Source organism: Anabrus simplex, chromosome 4, assembly GCF_040414725.1.
Source record: "Anabrus simplex isolate iqAnaSimp1 chromosome 4, ASM4041472v1, whole genome shotgun sequence".
Lineage (NCBI taxonomy): Eukaryota > Metazoa > Arthropoda > Insecta > Orthoptera > Tettigoniidae > Anabrus > Anabrus simplex.
In genome coordinates, this window is record NC_090268.1 from 76,478,847 (window position 1) to 76,502,879 (window position 24,033).

Genomic DNA, 24,033 nt, shown 5'->3' on the forward strand with positions numbered 1-24,033 from the left:
CCAGCGATGCCGCTGGTGGGATCCTCAACAGCTCTGCCATCAGCTGTCATAGATGGCCTAGGCATCACTGAAGAGGCGTACTAGCGAAATGAGGAGTGAGGTAGTTTCCCGTTGCTTTCCTCAACGAGCCAGAGTTGCTATCACATATCAGTCTGCCAAGCCCACTGAAATGCTTGCACCAACCGACCCTATGAGCAATATTTTCACACCATTCATAGCAGGGACTGGCTGCATAAGGATTGGCATTACTAGCATCGCTCATACCTCAGTCACTTTCATATTGTCACAGCCAAGGATAAGACAGAGACAGATCTATGAAAGTAACAAAATTGCTCTAGCCTATACCAGAAGAAATAATGCACTGTAAACACTAGATCCTGTCATCAAAGGATTATTATTATTATACATCAATATAAATTCGTCCAGTATTCGGGAGATAGTAGGTTCGAACCCCACTGTCGGCAGACCTGAAGATGGTTTTCCGTGGTTTCCCATTTTCACACCAGGCAAATGCTGGGGCTGTACCTTAATTAAGGCCACGGCCGCTTCCTTCCCACTCCTAGCCCTTCCCTGTCCCATCGTCGCCATAAGACCTATCTGTGTCGGTGCGACGTAAAGCAACTAAGCAAAAAATAAATAAATTCGTCCTTTTCTATGTTATGCTTTAGCCTATACCAATTTAAAATAGATGTACATTTGTATGCTTTATGTACTTTTTATTTTACTATCAACTCTATGTATGATTGGAGCTCGAGGCACAATCTGTAAATTTCTTGTACAGGTATGGGATTCTCTCGGTCTCAACCGGACTCGACTTCACGACATCGCTATCGCCGCAATACGAGATTCAGGAACCATACTCCGCGACCATCTATATAACATTAGAAGAACCATACATCATGCCACATTCCAAATTCGTTCCAAACTTATTCCTGAGCCTTGTGATGGGTGTTTCTGTATGGCATACTAGCAAACGTAGAAGACAAAATACTGTGTAGTTGATATACTTTGTCCTTTTGGCAGCCTCCTCATGGGGGAAGTTGTATTAATAATGAATAAAAAAATTAATAAAACAATAAATGCGATTTTAATTTCAAATAAATATTATCATAATACATTACTTATTCATCAGAATTAGCCTATCTCAAATTATATGCTTTTCTTCAAAAGGCTGAAAATCCCTAAATTACAAACCTATAAACAATTACAAAATGCTAAAAGTACAAAGCAAAATTCAAAATTTCTTATTTTATAGCGCTGAAAATCATCAATCCTAATCATGACCTTTCCTAACGCTGTTCTGATGTGTGTTCACAGGTCTAGCGACAGTTGGAGGAGTATGCATGGAGCCATATAATTGCGTCATCGCGGAGCTGGGGACTACTAACGTATTCGGGAAGCCGTACCCGTCCGCAGGCTTCACATCCGTGTATGTGCTGGCCCACGAGATAGGACACAAGTGAGTTTTCCCACAGCCACAATTAAAAGGATCCCTTAGTGAATACATTAGCCTCTTCAAGCAGGATGTTCCGCCAGGCAGTGTTCAGTCTATTTTTAATTGAAATCCTTGTGCGACTTCTCATTAGCTTCAGTGGTTCACTGAATCCCCTGTTAAAAATAGGTAACTTATTTTCCTCATAATATTTTCCTGTGAGTAAAATCAGGAAAGATGCTACTGGTTATACGTCTTTCTTCGCTTAAAGCATAAGAGAAATATAGCCAGCCCAGGCGAGTGGTTCATGATGCCGAGCGAACCAGGAAAAGCTTCTAAAACAGACTTAGGCCGGGTACAAGTGTTGAGAGGTATAGGGACTAAATGTTTAAATAATGGAGAACTCGCCACAAAAAATTATGGCTCATATACTTTCCATTTCTGTCACTCACACTATCCTTTTTTTCTCACCAGAGGAACAAAAATAGGGTTCGTCTCAGTTGCATCAACACTTAAAATAGGATAGGAGAATAATAATATTGTTATTGGCTTTACGTACCAGTAACTATGGTTTTAATAGACGCCGAGGTGCCGAAATTTAGTCCCAAAGGATTTCTGTTACGTGACAGTAAATCTATCGACACGATGCTGACGTATTTGAACACCTTCAAATACCTCCGGACTGGGCCAGGATTGAACCTGCCGAGTTGGGGTCAGAAGGCCAGCACCTCGACCGCCTGAGCCACCCTCAGCCCGGCTAGAAGATAGGAGAGGATTGGTCAATGTATTTTTAAGATAATGTTTCTCGTTAGTAGTTGCAAGGTTGTTTTCCTTATCTGTCTACTCTTGAAACCCGGTGTTACTGCAAATAGGCTGTACGTAACATTGTAATAACCTAAAAGGCGTGTTTTATAATGGCAGAAAGCAGTGTTAGGGTTCCGCAAGGAAACTAACATTTCATGTAACCCATGCGGAAAAAGAATCTTGAAGGCCTCTTCTGAAAATTTCTCCGGACCGATCTTGTATAGGTCGATCATTTTGCACAGCATTCAAGCCTCAAATCTATTTTTGCCACAAACGTTTAGCAGCAACACCAGCGATTTCCATTTTTATTTTATTTTTGTTTGTTTGCTAAGGTAAGCGTTTATTTTATACTTATGGTCTGCTTTTACGTTTATATCAATTGAGAAAATGCTATATTAATATTATATTATTGAAAATATATAAACCCTCATTTGGCAATCACCACTAGCAGCCATTTCGCGACTTCAGACCGAGGAGGGGTACTCCGATTTTTGAAGAGTGGAAAAAAAAATCCATTCGACTCTCCATGTCGTCCGATATCGACAATTGAAAGATCTCTGGTGACATATTTGGTGTTTATCCGACAAAATTAAATTCAGCCATACATCGCCTAAGGGAGATCTGGTTTAATCCGCCTTAAGACAACCTAGATACCGACAAATAAAATTCTTGCACAGTGAGGTATTATTATTATTATTATTATTATTATTATTATTATTATTATTATTATTATTATTATTATTATTATGCGTGAATGGTCCCTTTCGGAACACACGAAGCTTTATTTATGATTTCGTTTGCGGAGGATCCAGGATGCTTTCATCTGTTGACTAAACATCCTTTTCCTTTCTTCCGTCCACTTGGTACCTGCTCTTTTTGGTACTTCATTCTCTGGAGTAACTTCCCAATTGTCAATTTTCTTTCTATATATATTTCGATTCAAAATGTCTTCACAGAGAATTTGTGCGTTCTTCATGTCCGCTTTTGTTTGTTGTATCCAAGGAAAATTCTTCAGTTTGTCAACTCTTTCAAGAATTTGGTGGGTTAGTCTATTTTCTGGAAGCCTCTTAACATGTCCATAAAATTTCGGCCTTCTTTTCCTGAGGTCTGCCGCAATATTAGATAATTTTTTCTGTGGATTTCCGGGTTTGGAGGCGGTACCCTTCTCCCGTGTGTCTTGGTCCTAAAATTTTCCTCATGATTTTTCGCTCTTCTTTTAGGATATTTTCCAGTTCGCCCTTTCTATGAAGCGTTAGAGTTTCCCCTGCAAATAAAGCCTCAGGTTTGATTACAGTATTGTAATGTTTAATCTTAACGTGGAGAGACATACATTTTTTGTTGTAGATTTCTCTTGTTCTCCCATAAGCTCTTCTGAGTTTTTGGACACGGTTGTTTTGGGCTATTTTCTCTTGTCCGGTTGGTTCGAGGATTTCGCCCAGGTATTTGAAGTGAGGGACTCTGTTGATTTGTCCGTATATTGTATTGAGACTATGGATGTCTAGTTTTGCACAGAAAAATTCAGTTTTCTGGAAGGAGATATGAAGTCCGACCTTTCTGGCACATTCTTGGAGAATTTCAACTTGCTTTATTGCTGTGACTTCATCGCTGGACAAAAGGGCAAGGTCATCCGCGAAGGCTAAGCATGGAATTTCAAGCTTGTTTTTTCGTGTCCCGATGTTTACTGGGTTCCAGCTATTTTGTGCTTTCAGTTCGTTTTCCCATTCCCTCATCACCTTATCTAGTACGAGGTTGAAGAGGAGGGGTGATAGTCCATCTCCTTGCCGGACACCAGCTTTTATCATGAATTCGTCTGAGATTTCTCCCATGAATTTCACTCTTGACTTCGTGTCAGTGAGGGTCTGTTAGGTCAAGTTTAGCGTTTTGGAGTCTAGACCCTGTTCTTTCAGGATGCTGAACAGAGATTGACGATCAACTGAATCATAAGCCTTCTTGAAATCTACGAAGGTACAGATGATTGGAAGGTTTCTGAGGGCCCTGAATTTTAGAGCGGTTTTGAGGTTGAAGATCTGTTCAGTGCATGATCTGTGAGGGCGGAACCCAGCTTGATATTCACCAATTTTATGCTCTAGTTGTTCTTGTATTCTTTTCAACAGGCATGCAGAGAAAATTTTGTAGCCGACTTCAAGGAGGGAGATTCCCCTATAGTTGTTCACATCAGTTTTGTCTCCTTTTTTTGTGAAGTGGGTGAATCAAGGCACATTTCTAGTCTTCTGGGAGTTTTTCATTTTTCCAGATTTTCTGTATGATTTCTGTAAGTTCCTTGAGTGAATTTGGACCAAGATTCTTAAGGAATTCTGCAACAATCCCGTCTCTTCCTGAGGTTCTGTTGTTCTTTAGTCGTTTAATGTGGCTCTGAATTTCTTCCGGCTTTGGTGGAGGTGATTCTGGGTGAGTGAAACTGGATGCTTCTTCAAGAAATCTTTCAGTGGGTTCGGGGCAGTTAAGAAGTTCTGAGAAATACCGTGCAAGTTTTTGGCAGTTTTCTTCATTAGTAAGCGCCAATTTTTTGTCTTGTTTCCTGAAACATAAGTTCTGTGGAACCTCGGATTTTTTCTGTGAATGTTCTGTAGAAATCCCTTGTGTTGTGGTTTCTAAAGTTTTCTTCAATTGACTCCAGTTGTTCTTTCAGGTGCTTTCTTTTCTCTTGCCTGATGGTTTTAGATACTTGTTTTCTGGTCTCATAAAATTCTCGTTGAGTTTTCTGGGATTTTCTACTGTTGTATTTCTGAAACGCGGATTTTCTTATCTCTAGGGCTTGGTTGCATGTTGAGTTCCACCAGGGGTGTTTTGCATTCCTTTTTAAGGGTACCATTTCTCGTGCCTTCTGTATGATTTTAGTGTGGAATTCTTCCCATGTTTTCGCTGGTTGATTTTCCCATGCTTCTTTTAGATCCGTAACAGGAATCTGTTTTATGTCAAATTTCTGTTGTTGGATTTTCTTGGGGTGATATTTTCTTGGAGTAAATTTTACTTTAACTCTTGTGAGATAGTGATCAGAGTCGACGTTTGCTCCTCTTCTCACTTGTACATCATGTACCTCTTTCTGATACGAGATAGCTACATGATCAATCTGAAATTCTCCAATGGATTCAATGGGGGACCTCCAGGTTTTTTGTTTCTTGGGATGCTTCCTGAGGGATGTGGACATGATTTTAAGGTTGCACTGTTGACATAGTTCAATGAGCCTTGAGCCGTTTTTGTTCGTAAATTTGTGCGCCGGGTAGAGTCCGACAGTTTTCCTGTGTTCCTTTTCTCGGCCGACTTGTGCATTGAAATCGCCTAAGAGGATTTTGACGTCATCCTTTGGAATTTTCGACATCACTTTTTCAAGTCTGTTCCAAAATTTGTCCACGTTTTGGGGATTCTTCTTGTTGTCTATATTTGTAGGGGCGTGTGCATTTATTAATGTATATTTTTTTATTGGCACACTGAATCCTCATGGTCAATAGGCGATTGCTGATGGAATTAACTTCTTGGATCGAGTTCAGTATACTTTTATGTACTACGAAGCTCATGCCAAATAAAGGGGTCCTATTTAGAATCTTTTGGTCTGTTTTGCTTTTGAATGTACGGTACCTAATTTCCATAATCCAAGGTGGCATCATCAGTAAATCGAGTTTCCTGCAGAGCAAGGATAAGAATTTTTTGCCGATCAAGTTCTGTGACTAAATTTAGTAATTTTCCTGGTTGTATCAAAGTGTTGATATTGAATGTACCAATGTACGTGGGGGTTTTGTGGGATAGTTTACCAGAGAGCTCCGACTCTCTCCCATGTTTTTGTGGTTGTCCAGGCTCCCCAGAATCCGAAAGCCTGGTTGCCGTCTCAATGCGACGGGTGGATTGGATACCACCTGGGGTAATGTTGTTAGTACGCTCACGAATCATGTTTGGCTTGTAATAGGGAATCCAGCAGTGCTGGGTGCTTAGAACCAGGGATTGTTAGTTCCTGGAGCTTGGTATTGCCGCCGCACCTACAAGGTGACAGACGCGGACCAGGAAGCCGGTGGATACCACTCAGACGCAACTGGATTTTAAACAGGCTTTTTATTACTATCCCAAAAAGCGAGGGTGCCTCATCCGCCAGTTCCGCCGTACCAACGATCTTCATCTCCGCCTTCACTGCCGTCGAGGTCTTCACTCGTAACCCTGAGCTGGGACCCTTACCAGATGATACACACCGGGTCAGTGTGCTCTGGGACTCACATAGGCAGGGGCGCCACTCCCTGGGCAGGGCTGCCTCCGAAGAGGGTCCCTACCTGCTACATTATTATTATTATTATTATTATTATTATTATTATTATTATTATTATTTGTGCTAGGGGCTTTACGTCACACCGACACAGATAGGTCTTACGGCGACGATGGGATAGGAAAGGCCTAGGAGTTGGAAGGAAGCGGCCGTGGCCTTAATTAAGGTACAGCCCCAGCATTTGCCTGGTGTGAAAATGGGAAACCACGGAAAAGCATCTTCAGGGCTGCCGATAGTGGGATTCGAACCTACTATCTCCCAGATGCAAGCTCACAGCCGCACGCCTCTACGCGCACGGCCAACTCGCCCGAAATTATTATTATTATTATTATTATTATTATTATTATTATTATTATTTATTATTATTGGGCTAGGAGTGGGAGGGAAGCGACCGTGGTCTTTATTAAGGTGCATCACCAGAATTTGCCAAGTGTGAAATTGGAAAACCACGGAAAGCCATCTTCTGGGCTGACGACAGTAGGGTTCGAACCCACTATCTCCTGAATACAAGCTTACAATTACGCGACCCTCGCCATCTCCCTCGGTATTATTATTATTATTATTATTATTATTATTATTATTATTATTATTATTATTATTATTATTATTATTATTATTATTATTATTAGTCGTCTGGGGATTTCGTGGAATGCAGAGGTATAAGAAGGTGTCGGGGTGAATGGATGGATATGGAAATGACCAGATCATAAGTTAAAGCACTAAAGTTTGAAATTTTATTTCTTTCCTTTTCTTTTTTGATTTTAAAATTTGGTAGGTAGAAAATCTGAACAAGCAACAACAAATAACAGTTAAACTGAAAAACAATGAGCTCGTCAGCTCTGATAACAACGGCAGACTTTGAGTCCAAAAATCAGGTACAATGTATTATGTTATCGACACAATAATTTACACGGGATGAGCAATATAGCTCTAACCAGGTACACTTTCACAAGAGCATGTTTGCTTCACTCAGTTACATTCCAGGAGACTGTAGAACATCCTCTAAGAGGCACAAGCTTCTTAAGAAATTATGTCTTACAACTTTCAAAAACAGTGTTTGCAGTCACTTCTGCTCAACAATCTGTTTCACACTCGTTTATCAATAATTGCACTTTAAACCGGGGCAATGACCCATACTAAATGGCCAAATTTAAACGCTTTAAGGCGATCGGCCATGAACAAAAGGCTAGTGGTGGTGGTGGTGATTATTGTTTTAAGAGGAAGTACAACTAGGCAACCATCCACTATTTAACACTAATCAGAGGGAAAAAATTGGAAGGGATCCGACACTTCGAAAAATGAAGATATCGGCCACAGGAAGGCAAGGGCCACGAAGGGCGTGGAAATGAAAGACTCCCTAGCTCTCGCAAACCTAATAGCGTCGGGATCGGAAAAGAACAAGAGTTGACCAAGAGAGGTCGGATAGGATAGATTAAAGTGAGGAGCCTGGCACAAGTAAGTGGAAGTAATGCCAGGACTCAGCTGAGGGCCCCGTGGTCGCCAACCCACGCTCCAAAGTTCAGAGCCCTTGGGGCCCCTTTTAGGCGCCTCTTACGACAGGCAGGGGATACCGTGGGTGTTATTCTACCGCCCCCACCCACAGGGGAACAAAAGGCTAGGAGGCGAAAAACTTGCATTCGTTTTAGAAAATCTCTTAAAATCTTAAATAGGCGTATGGCCCAAAGTTACAGAGGCTAAGCCTATAGGCTACTACAGAGGGGTGTCTAAACGAAAAAATGTAATGTCGAGGGTAAGTGAAGAATTTAGAGGTTTAGAAAAGTTTAGTCACCCCATACCAAGTTGAATGGAAATCATCAGAGGGTGAACACTCTTTCTTCCCTTAATTTACATGTTTCCCAGCAGGGATTTGAACAGTGTCCTCAGACTTGCCGAAAATTTACATTTAAACAATGACTTTAGAACTTTACATTAAGAAAAGAAGTTTGAAACCTTCACCTCAAGTTATCTGCCTGAGCTATGACATGTTAAAATATTTCTGCCATTACCTTGAGTAGTTGGGCCTTCCGAACGACGGCAGGCAGCCCCTGCCTCCTTATTACACCGCGCACAAACGCCAGACCGGAGTGATGAAGATGACGATACGGCCCTAAAGCACCCAGCTTTTATAGCATCTCCACCATAACTCCCTTGAGGTAAGCAGAATGCCTGTACACATCCCCAATTTTAATTCGCTAGGGAAATATACATGAAATTCCTGATTGGTTAATAACTTAAGGAAGAAGGAAGCCGTAGGAGTGTTGACAACATAGATACATTAAAAAACTACAAAAACTTAAGGTTTGCCACCTTCCAAATGTTGAAATTCGCTTCAGAATCAATTGTGCTTAATTCCGCCAGAGGGGGCACATAGGCCGATTGTAGAGACATCTAATGGTTAAAGGTCCGAGTATTTTGAGTTACATAAGTTCAAGATTCCTAGCACAGATGGCCTTCTAGAAGGCGCGCAGTTCAACGGGACGGAGAAGTTGTACCCCCCAGTACAGTTAGTATTACAATACTGTAAGAGTAGCGCAGCTGCCTCTTATCGGAGGCCCCCATTTCTATCCCCGATCAGGTCAGGTCCACTCAGCCTACGCAGTTACAATTGAGGAGCTATCTGACGGTGAGATGGCGGCCCAGGCTAGGAAGTCAAGAATAACGACCGAGAGGATTCGTCGTGCCGTCCACAGGACACCTCGTAATCTGCAGACCTTCGGGTTGAACAGCAGTCGCTTGGTAGGTCATGGCCCTTCGGAGCTGATGCACCTTGGGATTTGGTTTGACTTTTAGATTTCCACCACTGGGGAAGTAGATGTGCTCAGCGTGGAACAAGCCTAACGACGCCCAGCCGCCTTGACTATGAGACTATCCCTATAAACCGTTCGTCACTCGGTCTTGGTGACTTCGCACTTTTCGGCATTCTGACAATTTGCTGTATCCTCACATCATAATGTTCTCAAATGTTCATTATTTGATTATTTCTGCCGTATACTTGTAGATATCACTGATAAAAATCAAACGACATGTCACACGAGGTGCTACTCCCCGGAATCAAGAGTTACACTAATTGTTAGCCACGGTGCACAGCGATTTTAGTGCGTTAAGATGGCAGCACTAGTGCATCACCTGATGACGTCATACCGAGGTCAAATTCTATTTGCTAGATTCATTGGTCCATCTTATTTGCAATAATATTAGTACGCCTCTTCAGTGATGCCTAGGCCATCTATGACAGCTGATGGCGGAGCTGTTGAGGATCCAACCAGCCCTAGGGCTGAGGATTGAACATACATACATACATACGTACATACATACATACATACATACATACATACTGTCGCCATATTTGTCTAGAAATTATTTCGATTGTGTATTGTGTAGAATAGGATACTCCCATCCCCTAGTTCTAGATCGCCAGGAATTGGCGAGAGAGTAATCATTTATTGCAATCCAAATTATTTTTATACATGCAAGATTTTCTTACAATTAATATATCATTTACTACCTTAAATATTACGATTACGCCTACTCACTGTTTATACCCGATCTTTAAATTGTATTCTCCAAGATTTTTATTTTTTATATTGTCCTAGACGTTAAAATTGTTATATAATCTAGGGCAACATGTATCTTATCCCTATCAATTTGTGGTACAACAAGTATTTATTTCTGTCACTAGTCTGAAAAGAGTTATCCTTAACTTACAATAGGCATTATGAATTAAGTGAGTGAATGACTGACTGAGTAAATGAATATTTCTACTGTAAAACTTTCATGTTTTGAAACGCTCATAGGCCGGCACATTTCCGAAACTATTGACTATAATACGTCACACAAACTTTACAAGTGTTCTTATTTCTTGTGTGCATTATCAGCACAGTGGCTTAGCTGTTGGCTTTTCTCCTCAACGACTTAGAGTCGAATCCCGTTTGATGTCGGGCTGGAAATTTTACCTGAGAAATCACGTAGCGTCAAGAAGGGCATCCGGTCTTAAACCCCTGGAAAAAACCAAACTCCCTCTGTGAAGGGGAAAGTAGAATACATCCACGTTATATCGTGCTTCTTAGGACTATAGAGGCGATTAAAGTCATAACCCTTCACTCTCGACTTGGGAGCATGGATTCGGCAACTACGCGGGCCCTAGCCAGCTTGTGCCAGCTTCCTTTCCTATCCTACCTCCCTTGGTCAATTCTTATCCTCTTCCGGCCCCTAAAATATTAGTTTTCTTTTGCCGACGCCTTCATTCTGCGAAGGGTGAGACCCCTTCATGTTTATCTTCTAATTGGAGTTAAGATGCGATATTTGCCTAGTTGAACTTTCCCACACAAGTATCACCACCACACCACAAAATATTCAAAATGAACCAGGGTAGTTCCAGCGACTAGAACTGTGCGATACGACGTGTAGACTCGTTCAAACTCATTTATAAAAGATGGGTCTCGTTCAATAGTTCGAAGACTACACTCGTTCAAAGATTACTGCTACAGCATTCTGGTCAATGAGTGTTTGAAAAAAACAGACTCGAAAAGACTTTCCATTTCACCGGACTAATGAGTCTACCCAATTGCCCATACTGTCTGATCACAAGAAGCAAAGCGAGTTTGAACTCGAAAGTTCAAGTGCCGTACTCGTTGTTGCCACATGCATTGGTTTTTCGGCAGAGTTTCCTGTCAGTTGTCACTAGTATCAATCGCTCCCAGCTTCAAATGTGTGACAAATCCCTACCATGAACAATCGCCCTCAGAAGGGGCCGTTCTCATTAAATAATATTCCTGACTGGTTTTCCCACCACCTCTCTTTACTATTTAAGTTCCGCAGTATTCGGCAGGCCAGCTACATACGGGGAAAGTGTTTCACTGACTGCGAGACCATCAGATGTGTTCAGGTTAGGCTAGCGCTTCTCGCGACTGTCCGTTGAAACTTCCATATCAAGCACACCTAGAATGCACTATATAATTATGACCAGAACACTATGACACTCGGAGCGAAATTGAGAGGAAGTGGGATTAGCAGGCAAGTGCAATTTTTGGACTGAAAGGGATAGTCCTGTGGAATTTCTCGTGGTTAATCCAGCGGTCATTGTCTCAGGGGAGTGAGTCACGCGCAGCTGTAAACATCTAATGGACTGGGAGTGATTGTTACACATTTTAAGCTGGGAGCGATTGTCACTGGTGGCGAATGGCATATATTCCTCGACATCTCTTCTTTTTTGTTTGCCCCATCGCTGCATATAACTCCCGTAATGCACTCACACGAAGCAGAAACAAGGCAACAATCGCAGTTTGATCACCCACTGAGTGCCTGAACATCTGAGTGGACTGGTGTACTGAGCCTGTTATCGAGTCTCGAGTTTAGGTTGACAGACACAGCTCACTGTTTAAATATCGCCCACTTGGACTGAACAGCAATGAGTCTGGTTCGAGTCTGTCCAGACGCGTTCATTTGAGTCTGTGTCCGTTCTAGCAGCAGGCTCGTTCTCTGAGCAAACTAGCAGAGTACTGGAAGAGGAGAGGTCAAAGGTTTTAATCTGATGGAATGAACTCACGCTCTCTCATTCCACGGCTCTACCAGCTACCTCAGAAATATCTGGGATAGGCTAAAAAAGTTTATTTATTTTCTTTCGTATCACATATATTTCTAACATCGCTGTAACCTCCATGGATCATTTCAGATTTGCCCGGAGGTTGAATATTGGATGCCCGTGATTTTTCAGGTAAATATTTCAACTTGAAATCCAGTCAGATTCGAACCGTGGTCGTCTGAGTGAAAATCCATCAGCTAAGCCGTTGCCCTAATTGTTCTCCGCAATTAATGCCAGAAACATTAATAATAGTCCTTTTCTAAATAGAAAGTATACTATTCCATGCAACAGGATCTAATTACATTCATTTTTATAGTCTAGGCATGCACCACGACGGCATGAATAATAACTGTCCCAAGGAAGGTTTTATCATGTCACCATCCAGAGGAACAACTGGAGAGACGCTCTGGTCGACCTGCAGTAAAGACGTCATGAGTAAACTCAGGTAAGATTATTATTATTATTATTATTATTATTATTATTATTATTATTATTATTATTATTATTATTATTATTGGATTAACCAATTATGGACTATGAAAGTTCAATGATTTCAGTGTAAATTGCTGGGACTGTTTGTCCGTTCTTGACAGCCGTCTTCCTTACCCATATCTCTTGCATTTTTTTGGCTTTGTTGTTGTTTAGCTTCTTCTGTTCTATTTCGTTTCAATCCTGTCTTAAAATCGATGTGTTGGTTTCCTTGTATAATCTTTTCGAAAAGATTTCCGGCCATGTAGTAGAGTTTCAGGGATGTTGAAAGCGTTAAAATCTTATTGACCTCTTTGTACCAAAGCGATGTTGACTGTGTCGATTATACTGGTTAGTTGTCTTGATTCTTTCATTCTTTCTAGATATCCATAAAAACTGGTGCGTATTTTGATAATGGTGTTCATTGAAAGTTCCTGTTTAAGGTACGATTCCTCGTTGTATCTGTGCTATATTTTTCCGTTCATAATCCTTGGGCGTAGTATCTTTATTGGGACGGTTCTTTCCTTGACCTCTAGTTTCTATACTATTTTGCTCCTGTGGTAGTTACGGTTTCTACCATGTAAAGAACTTCAGGCTTCCCTGCCTGTCGTGAGAGGCGACTAAAAGGGGCGACCAAGGGTTGATTGTATTAGAACCATGAAATTACTTGTGATTAGTACCACCACGCGGAGAACACCAAGGGTTGCTTTTACTTGTGTGTAGTACCACTACATTAGGTACGAAATTGGTTTGTGATCAGTAGCACACAGGAGCACCGCGCGGTCGGCTTTTGCAGTACCTGTGATTAGTACCACCATATGAGCAGGACCATGGGATGATAGCTACCATGGTTCTGCCTTGCCTATGATTAGTACTCACTATATGAGGAACACCACGGGATAGGGAGAGGTCCCTTTGGTTAGTACTCTTATGTGATGAACACCATAGGTTTGCGTTGCCTGTAAATGGCGCCGCAAAGTGAGAAAAGCATAGGTCTGTATTATGTCGAATTTCATAAGCTCTGAGTAGTACAATAATGTGTGGAATGCCGCAAGTCTCTGCTACTTTTGATTAGTACCGCAACAGAACAAATACCATGGTTCTATTTTGATAGCGATCAGTACCTTTATGAGGGGCGGATAACTGCGATTTAGGACCCCCTTTTGACTGCAGGCATAATCGATTCCGTGTTATGCTATAGCAGTAGACCCTTGGTCAGTAATACGATATTGTCACGTCTGTTTATGTGAATGTGAGACATTGCGGGTCGCAACCACTGATTGTTTTAAATTCATGTCCATCCATTCATTCTTCGTTCTCACGTTTTTGAATTCTGGTCAGTGGAGAATTTTAGATTTTTAATATGTCATTCCATTTCGTCTCATTTCGTACCATTAGGGGCCGATGACCTAGATGTTAGGCCCCTTTAAACAACAATCATCAATCATCATCAGAACTTCAGGCTTAATTACTGTTTATAAGACCTATCTGTGTCGGTGCGACGTAAAGCCCCTAGCAAAAAAAAAATACTGTTTATAGTGTCTCATTTTTCCATGGATTGATATGGATTTCCTTTTGTAAACCCTCCTGCATCGATTGTAAACTATATTAAGTTCCCGACTCTTCCCTCTAATGCTCTGGCATTTTTTTAGCTTTTAGATCGTGACTGCTCCAGTCTTGTCTCTCCTAGATATTTCAAATATTTTACTTTTTGAATCTTGTTCATTATAAGTAAAAGTTATTTAGGTGCTGATGTGTCCTTGGTCACGAAGTCTGCTTTCTCGTGGCCGTATCCAGTAGGACTCTTCTCCATTCTTGGATTATCTTTTCTAGTACAAACTGAATAAGATGAGTGAGAATTATTATTATTATTATTATTATTATTATTATTATTATTATTATTATTATTATTATTATTATTATTATTATTATTATTATTTTCGTACCTTCGTGGCTCAGGCGGCAGCGTGCCGGCCACTCACCGCTGGGTTCCGTGGTTCAAATCCCGGTCACTCCATATGAGATTTGTGCTGGACAAAGGGAGGTGGGACAGGTTTTACTCCGGTTTTCCCTGTCATCTTCCATTCCAGCTACACTCTCCATTAACATTTCACTTCATCTGTCATTCATTAATCATTGTGAAAGGCTTCGGTAGCCGGCACAATTCCTATCCTCGTCGCTAGATGGAGTCTTCATTCATTCCATTCCTGATCCAGTCGAATGACTGGAAACAGGCTGTGGATTTTCATTATTATTATTATTATTATTATTATTATTTAATAATTAATAAATAATTATAATATTTGACTATAGAGAATGAAGAATGAAGAAACTGGAAGAGATGATAGGAGTCCTACGTGACAGAAAAGAACCTGAGTGATAGAAAAATGTATATTTCTTGTAAATAAGACAAAAGTTGACACCATGAATGTTGCTGAGAGGAAGATGCTGCGTTTGATGTACGGAGTAATCAGGATGGACGGAATCCAAATTGAGCCGGTCTGGAGGACAATGAAAGACGTAAATGTGACTAAAATTTTTTTGAAGTCACGTCTAATTGTATGGCCACATTCTTCTTCTTAATCTGTTTACCCTCCAGGGTCGGTTTTTCCCTCGGACTCAGCGAGGGATCCCACCTCTACAGACTCAAGGTCAGTGTCCTGGAGCTTCAGACTCTGGATCGGGGGATAGAACTGTGGAGGATGACCAGTACCTCACCCAGGCGGCCTCACCTGCTATGCTGAACAGGGGCCTTGCGGGGGGATGGGAAGATTGGAAGGGATAGACAAGGAAGAGGGAAGGAAGCGGTCGTGGCCTATACCATTACTAACATCACTATGTAGGGCACAGCGTGTGCGTACTACAAAAGCAAGGTAGTCCCTTGGTCCCACATTACGACTGAAGCGCCTGAGCACTCTGCGCTCTTACGTCATACCATCCCGGCATTTGCCTGGAGAAGTGGGAAACCACGGAAAACCACTTCCAGGATGGCTGAGTTGGGAATCGAACCCACCTCTACTCAGTTGACCTCCCGAGGCTGAGTGTACCCCATTCCAGCCCTCGTACCACTTTTCAAATTTCGTAGCAGAGCCGAGAATCGAACCTGGGCCTCCGGGGGCGCCAGGTAATCACAATAACCACTACACCACAGAGGCGGACTGGTCACATTCTACAAAGAAAAATAGAACTACAATGGAAGGAAGGGAAAAGGCCTAAAAAAGAAATATGGATGGAGCTACTGAAGGAGAAAATCCTAGATGAAGAGTTGGCGACAAACAGAAAGAACCATTATGAGATGGGATAAGCTGCAAGCAGTGTTGCCAACTCATAAATATTTCTCCGCTAAATTTTAGTTGAAAATCGGCTACATTCCGCTAACTTTCGAACTGAAAAAAATAGTCTATACCAGCTGTTTTAATGAAAAAGATTAACTCAAAACTCACCAATTTCAGAACAGGAGTTCATCATCTCCTCCTTCCCGCACTGCCGTATATGCTCTGAAGCAGATGTGCTGGGTTGAGGTCCTGTGGTCTCATATGAAACCACATGGTACCATTCTTTTTCAAAATATATGCTGGCAGTTCACAGCAGCAAAGCACATACGGAAATTTTCAAATCTATTTCTAAAGTTATTTTCACTTTCATTACTGTTTTAATTGTTTCTGATAAATGCGAAAAGAACAATTTCACATTTATATTGCACTGCAATAGACGCACCGTCCGTATTTGGGATCACTGGGAAACTGAAACAACTAGTCTTCAGGTATTTAATCACTTTACGGAATATCTGACTACTTTTTAACCTTTTCTTTCGACATATTGACGTACCGTACCAAAAAGAACATGTCAAAAGAAACACGTTATCAAACACGATACTACCTGGCATCAAGAGTGCAATAACGATTGTAACAAATTCTGACTGAGGCCGTAGGCCAGAGCTGGTCTAGAAAACAAGTGGTAGTATGCAGCATAAGTTCAATACAATGGGAATATGTAGACTATTAGGCCGTAGTAAGTTCTATACTACTTCTTTCTCCTGATGAAAGGTGATATTGTTACCGCTGAAAATCGCTAAACAAGTTTGAATATCCGTCAAAAAATCCGCTGTCCGCTAAATGGATAATTTATCCGCTGTTCCACTTTAAGATCCGCCAAATTTGGCGGGAAATCCGCTGAGTTGGCAACACTGGCTGCAAGAAGAATGACAATTATTATTACTGTGGTCGTCTGACGAGAAGTCGTGTGGTTGCAGGGCAGGGGGTGCGAGGGGTAAGCATGGCTGCTGGGCATGCGCCAGTCTCAAGTCTCAAGGCCTGACAGTCAACATCGGTTCCATCCGCGGTGATTCTTGTGAACTAAGAAGCTGCTGTGAAGTTTCAAACTGGTAGTGCAATTGTGCTTTAGTTACACTTTTACTGTAAGTACTGCACAATGAACATGCATCTGTTTCAGGGAGTTAGTACTGTCTATCACGACTAATGTTTGTAGCTCAGTGTTACTCGTGCCGTACCTACAAGCTGCCACGACTTCTCGTGAGACGCAGATAATAGTGTCAGGCTGGTGTTACCACAGTAACAAATCCCTCACCGTTCGTTACTTTTCTTTTAAATGTGGTGAAGATAGATGATGATATATTCCATCTTATAAAATTCTATATCTGTGATGTTTGTTTCATTGCAGCAGCGCCAAGTGTCTATCCGACGTGCCCCCAGCACCGCCAGCGGATATGAACCACGCTCGGTATCTCGATGAGCCAGGACAAGCGTGGGGTGCCAAGAAACAGTGCGAGATCCTTCTCAGAGACAAAGACGCCGTTCTCCAGAATCCGGATAACCTACAGGTGAGTTTTAAGTTTTGTTTGTCATTCTCTCTCTAATGAAAATCTAGACAACATAACAGATCCTAAATACAGGGAGTATAATTTAAGACTTCGTAGCGGAGTACCGAGGAATAGGAGCACAGGGTAGCGGAGACAACGAGCGCAGTGCCCCCAATGGCGACCGGGCGTAATCGTCTAAAAGAAGCGACATGATTACGCCTGTAGAAATTAAACAAAACTAAACTAACCAGTTATATACATGCTCAGGAAAAATAAATTAAATAACTAACTAACTAACTAACTAACTAACTAACTAACTAAATAAATAAATAAATAAATAAATAAATAAATAAATAAATAAATAAATAAATAAATAAAGTTCGGTTCCACGAAACTTTCGTCAACACTGTTCAATAGCCAATTGCAAAATCGTATTCTTGAAGTGGAATCTGTAGATGCTATGTTATGGACTGAATGAGACCGGTAACATCGTAAATGTTATCATTTATTCCTTTACGTGCTGATGAATGTGAAATTCCGTTTTCGTGAACTATTCTCCGAAATGACTTTTGTAGACTGACTTGCAGTCTTGCCCGTATATCTTCTAACCCAGTGTCAGAGTGGTCAGGCGCTTCAGTCGTAGAGAGGGACGAAGGGATTGCCTCGTTTTGCAGTAGGCACGTGCTGTGTCGTACATAGTGGTGTTAGTACTGGGTACAGTACTCCTCATCGGCTAGAATTAAACATTCCTTCACGAATTCACCTTCACTGAACGGTTTTAAGTTTCTTCGCAATTAAATATGAAATTGTATCACTCAGTCGAACTGTTGACTCACTGATCGAATGTTCGACAGGGTTATTTAATCTACCTTTCAGTTCTGCGATTACGCATACCCGTTCTTCGCCTTAATTCTGATCATAATCTGCAGCGTGACACAAACTGCACTGGCGTTGTAAATTATAATACCGCAGCTCTTTTCTACATAGTAAACATTTAGCTGTAGCATTCCTGTCATGCTTGTGTACTGTACTGTACCATTACTAGCACCACTATGTAGGGCACAGCATATGCGTACTACAAAGCAAGGTAGTCCCTTAGTCCCACTCTACGACTGAAGCGCCTGACCACTCTGCGCTCTTACGTCACACGGGCTTTCCGACGTCACACGTCATCTAGTTGGCGGACACTGTTCTAACCTCTCCTGTGTGAAAGCTTTTCTCTTTCCCTGTGTTTTTTTTTTTTTTTTTTTTTTTTTAAGTTACAGAACCAGTAATACGCCACTTGTGAACGAGTTGTTGCACATAACGTTTCGATGGTACAGAAATTGCGAAGGCACCTTTCAACTGGTTTCTTCTTCTTCTGCAAATGACACTCGACCAAAAACTTTCTCTGCTGTAGTGTACTTGACCATCGCGAATATAACCTTATAACACACCTTAAAATGTTCAATTACAGTAGTTACTAGCGAACTGAGCGAGAGAGCCAAGTACCTGCTCAGCTGTCAACACTTCTTATCACACCAGCTTGACACAAGCCATATGGCGCTTGCTTGGGGATTCCCGCGGCCTGTGACCAAAAGTGCGAAGTCTTAAATTATACTCCCTGTAGATCCGCACTTAAATTAAGTTTGATTAGAACAAGGGATAGCTAATTGTATAATTATTGTAGTTCCTGAAATAATAGTCATAATAAGCGTCGTAAGATGTTGATGAAATGGTTGGCGCTGCGTTCTGATTGTTGCAGGCATAGTGGTCTATCAGGCAAATCGGAATTTTTGTCTGCACGGTAGTAATATGAATTGAATAAATAGTGCTGTTTTAGTGTATATCAATTCTGTATAGTTTCCCAGAACTAGTATATATTTACAAAAACCAAACCCCATGGCACTACAGCCCTTGAAGGGCCTTAGCCTACCAAGCGGCCACTGCTCAGCCCGAAGGCCTGCAGATTACGAGGTGTCGTGTGGTCAGCACGACGAATCCTCTCGGCCGTTATTCTTGGCTTTCTAGACCGGGGCCGCTATCTCACCGTCAGATAGCTCCTCAATTCTAATCACGTAGGCTGAGTGGGCCTCGAACCAGCCCTCAGGTCCAGGTAAAAATCCCTGACCTGGCCGGGAATCGAACCCGGGGCCTCCAGGTAAGAGGCAGGCACGCTACCCCTCCACCACGGGGCCGGCAGTATATATTTACATAACATTTATTTCCTTATCAGAATTGCAATAGGAGCACCTTAGATTTGTCCAGTGTACAAATATAGCAAAAAGACTTGCAATATTCATTTTGAGGAGAGAGATCCATAAATATACAGCAGCTTCAAGATATCCAATATAATACATTCTCACAAACTAATACGCGAGGCAAACTCAGAACCCATAATATATAGGTCCTGTATTTTTCCGGATGTATAAATACCCACAACTCAGAACTGGATCAAGAGAAATTTAGTGGGAATCATATAAACCGTCCGCCTCTGTGGTGTAGTGGTTAGCGTGATTAGCTGCCACCCCCGGAGGCCCGGGTTCGATTCCCGGCTCTGCCACGAAATTTGAAAAGTGGTATGAGGGCTGGAACGGGGTCCACTCAGCCTCGGGAGGTCAACTGAGTAGAGGTGGGTTCGATTCCCACCTCAGCCATCCTGGAAGTGGTTTTCCGTAGTTTCCCACTTCTCCTCCAGGCGAATGCCGGGATGGTTCCTAACTTAAGGCTACGGCCGCTTCCTTCCCTCTTCCTTGCCCATCTCTTCCAATCTTCCCATCCCTCCACAAGGCCCCTGTTCAGCATAGCAGGTGAGGCCGCCTGGGCGAGGTACTGGTCATACTCCCCAGTTGTATCCCCCGACCAAGAGTCTGAAGCTCCAGGACACTGCCCTTGAGGCGGTAGAGGTGGGATCCCTCGCTAAGTCCGAGGGAAAAACCGAACCTGGAGGGTAAACAGATGATGATGATGATGATGATGATCATATAAACCAGTAACCTTAAAAGTGGTAAGTCACACGGGGAGTGACTCAAAAGGAGTAAGGTATGTACACTTGCGTGTAGAAAATGTAGTCCATACCCGTAGACCGCAATAGCGATTTTTCTTCCATAATGTTTCCGCGTTTACCTAACTTTAACTTCCACCTAGATCCTAATGCTTCGAAGCGAAGCGAAAACAAGTTATTTCACTCCCTCTCCTCAAATGAGGAGGGGCGGGCCATCAGCTCAACTACGGAGCTCTGCCCTAATGCTTCTCTCTATGACTGGCTTGAGTAAATCGAGAGTGACAAACACGAACCAGTGAAATGTTTCATTCGGAGTGAAGTGAAGAATGGGTCAAAAATAGCCTCCAGTCTTGTAATAAGGAGAGGTGGACTCAACCCAGTGGAATATGGTTAGAGGCTCTACATGGAAGAATGATTGAAAGGGGTGGTTCATAGTTTGGCGGTAGGTGAGTAACTTGTCAATCATGCTACTACAAGCATGCAAGAGAGGGGAAGGAGATTGGCACCGATAGAGAGCAGGGCTGTTAGACATTTCTTTACCAACCTAAATCGCCATTCCTATCTGGGCCACATGTTTTGTTCGCAAGGGTACATACGTCATTGCGTTTTCCATCGATGCACGTAGCTTTATGGTTACCAAACGTGTATTTTCCGGATGAGCAAATTTTTGTTTCAATAAGTACATTTGCTACCTGTGGCTGGGATCGGGAAGGTTGCGGCCGTGGCCAAAATGTTACGTTATATTTCAGTATTCTCATGAAATTACAGAACCTCGCCGAAAAATCACTTCTAGGGTGTCTATGAATAGATATTTCTATCCCATATCTCTTATAAGATTTGTTCCGAAAACTAGAAACACGCCGTTCTAGACTTTCAAAGCTGAATCGATTTGGGTAGGAAACTAATTGGTTAAGCCCTAGGCGTTAAGTAACGCTGATTTACAGGGGGCTGATATCTGACACGCTATTTAGTGTTTATAGCACAGTTTTTGAAGCTAATTTCAAACTTGAAAACCGTTTTGCTCTATCACGTCAGGTTTTGAAGATGTTGACAGGGTTTAATTTTTCATCGAACAGCGTTCATTGAGAATTGTTTTCATTGTTTTTCGTTACTTTTCATACAAACTCAAACATTTTCATTTGTTTTTGTTTTTTTTAATTGTCAGTGACATTGGGTATTATAGCGTCCAGAGGTTGGATAAATTCACAAAATCTGTTCTGTTACGTTTGCGGCTATGTAACAGACAAACGGTATATGTGCCATGTGGTGCATTTGAACTGATCTTAGCTAAAGCCATATTCAATAGTACTCCATGTAGCAATCAATGCTCTAGTGAAACTTCTGTCTGCGCGTTGTTTTCCCTTGGTACAATGTTCAACGTAAATGGTTGATGTTCTTTACCACAAGAACGGTGGGTGATAACAGAAAAAATGGTTTGCATATTTTGATTCAACGTGTACCAGTTGTCTTGGAACGCGTGTTGGATACCAAGATATTCACCTAAAGTAGCCTATTTTTTTGTTGATCGCTGTAATTATCCATGAATTTGAAAACTCGGTAAGTACTACAGTGAAGGGCTCCTGAACAGAATCTTAATGAACTTAATCGTTCACTTAATACTTTTATTCGGATCTTCTATTAATGTCCAACATTCGTGATTTATTTATTACAGGATATTTGCCAGAACTTGAGGTGTAGAACACCCCATCGCTCCGGCTTCTACTTCGCAGGGCCAGCGTTAGAGGGCACCAATTGTGGCAACGGAAAGGTGAGTCTTTTGAAAACAGTAAAATTAATAAACAGAAATATCATTACTAATTGCCAGTGTTTTGTGTTATGCATGAGATGGTATGCAAGAAAGCTGAACGGTAGTGCCGTTACCTCTCCATCACAACATCGGCAAATAGTTATTTTCATTACTACAGTTCATTAAGTAGATTACTGTACGTTTACTGGTTGGATAGTGGGCGTAACGCAGTATATGGATGGCAAGCCCAGGCCTTCAGTGTCGGGAGTGAAAACAGTTTTCGCTTTCGTCATCGTGGTCGTCTTTCAGATGAAGCGACGTCTCCAACTGTCTTACGAGATTCTTTCTAACTGTCATTACTCAAGATAATCAACAAACACATAGAATTTCCAAAAACAGGGCGAGATGGTCGTGCAGTTAGGGGCGCGCAGCTATGAGCTTGCATTCGGATGATAGTGGATTCGAATCCCACTGTCGGCAGCCCTGAAGATGGTTTTCCGTAGTTTCCCATTTTCACACCAGGCAAATGCTGAGGCTGTACCTTAGTTAAGGCCACGTCCGCTTCCTCCCCACTTCTATCCCTTTCCTATCGCATCGTCGCCATAAGACTTATTCTGGGTCGGTGCGACGTAAAGCAAAATTTAAAAAAATGAAAAAAAAAAAGAATTTCCATTAGCTTAGTAAATACTAGTTCTCAATACGGCAATAAAAGGAGTGGTGAAACACTGATCAGTGTCGCTTACCTAAAGAAGCAAGTATTTCACAAGAAAGTTGCACTGCTTTAGTCAATGGGACTGCTCAAAGCTATAAGAAACATCAGCCGTTCTTAGCTCGCTTTACAGAAAGTCATTAAGTTATTCTTCACACCTGGAAAGTCACGTTGTCCTCTATGAGTACAATTAAGAGAGTTTGAACAGGATCGTCACCCAAGAGAAGTATCTTTGTTTTGTTTTTTTATTTACTTTAACACAGTCAGGTCTTATGGGGACGATGGGATAGGAAAGGGGTAAGAGCGGGAAGTAAGCGACCGTGGCCTTAATTAAGGTAAAGACCCAGCATTTCCTTGGTGAGAAAATGGGCAAACCACGGGCTGCCGACAGTGGGGCTCGAACCCCCTATCTCCCGAATGCAAGCTGTTTATCATTGTTAATGTAGATGGCAACAAGAGTGCCACTTGTCAAAAGATTCAGCAGTAATCAGCCCCACTGTTTGCACTTCAAGTATAAAATGATTATAGCAATATTTTAGCAAAGTCCAAGAAACGTGCTTCATTTTAAACAAACAATAAATATGCTGTAAGAAAAATTCGAACAGGGCTGCGTTGGGGCCACGGCCACAAGGTTTAATGTAGAATGCTTACTGCGTGATACGTATTGTCGAAACAAAGTATCTAGTCAGTATGTGTTTGAAGACAAGGTTTTTCTCAGTATTAAAGAAATGTACATGTCCCCAATACAAAGTCGATGTACATTGAGTCGTTGGTATCAGAAGTAACATACATACTGTGAGGAAAGCGATCGACATCAATTTACTGACAAAGTTTCATCTCACTACATACCCGAAGCCGTAGTGAAACGGGACAAGGCTTGGATAGACACATATGCTACACACCATTATCCGACACAGGGAGAAATAAGGAAAATATAAGCGGCTATCGTGTGTAAAGTCCAAGAACCGATTTATAAGGAGAGTTACTGTGGAGATCATCCTGGCAACATGTTAAAGTTGCCATTGATGCTTTCACGGCCCGTGGGTAGTTCCCTTCCGTGTCCCTTCACTATTGTTATTTTGTCTCGGTGTTTTCCAAATTCGTACGTTCCCCATCGCCAGATGTTTCATTCCAGGCTTGTGTCAATGTCATATGTTACGTACACATGTTATGTGACCCTCTTAGCAAGGCCACACTAGATAGACAGGCCACAAGGCTCG

At 41.8% G+C, this 24,033-nt stretch overlaps 1 protein-coding gene across 1 annotated transcript in view; it reads left to right on the top strand.

Moving 5' to 3' along the window:
- The window catches only part of LOC136872175 (A disintegrin and metalloproteinase with thrombospondin motifs adt-1-like), a 188,654-nt gene that overhangs the window by 93,603 nt on the left and 71,018 nt on the right, over window positions 1-24,033 (top strand). Inside the window, exons 9-12 of the mRNA XM_067146013.2 lie at window positions 1,318-1,459; window positions 12,404-12,532; window positions 17,236-17,395; window positions 22,030-22,125. Coding sequence (XP_067002114.1) covers window positions 1,318-1,459; window positions 12,404-12,532; window positions 17,236-17,395; window positions 22,030-22,125 — 527 coding nt within the window. The remainder of the gene's footprint in view (window positions 1-1,317; window positions 1,460-12,403; window positions 12,533-17,235; window positions 17,396-22,029; window positions 22,126-24,033) is intronic.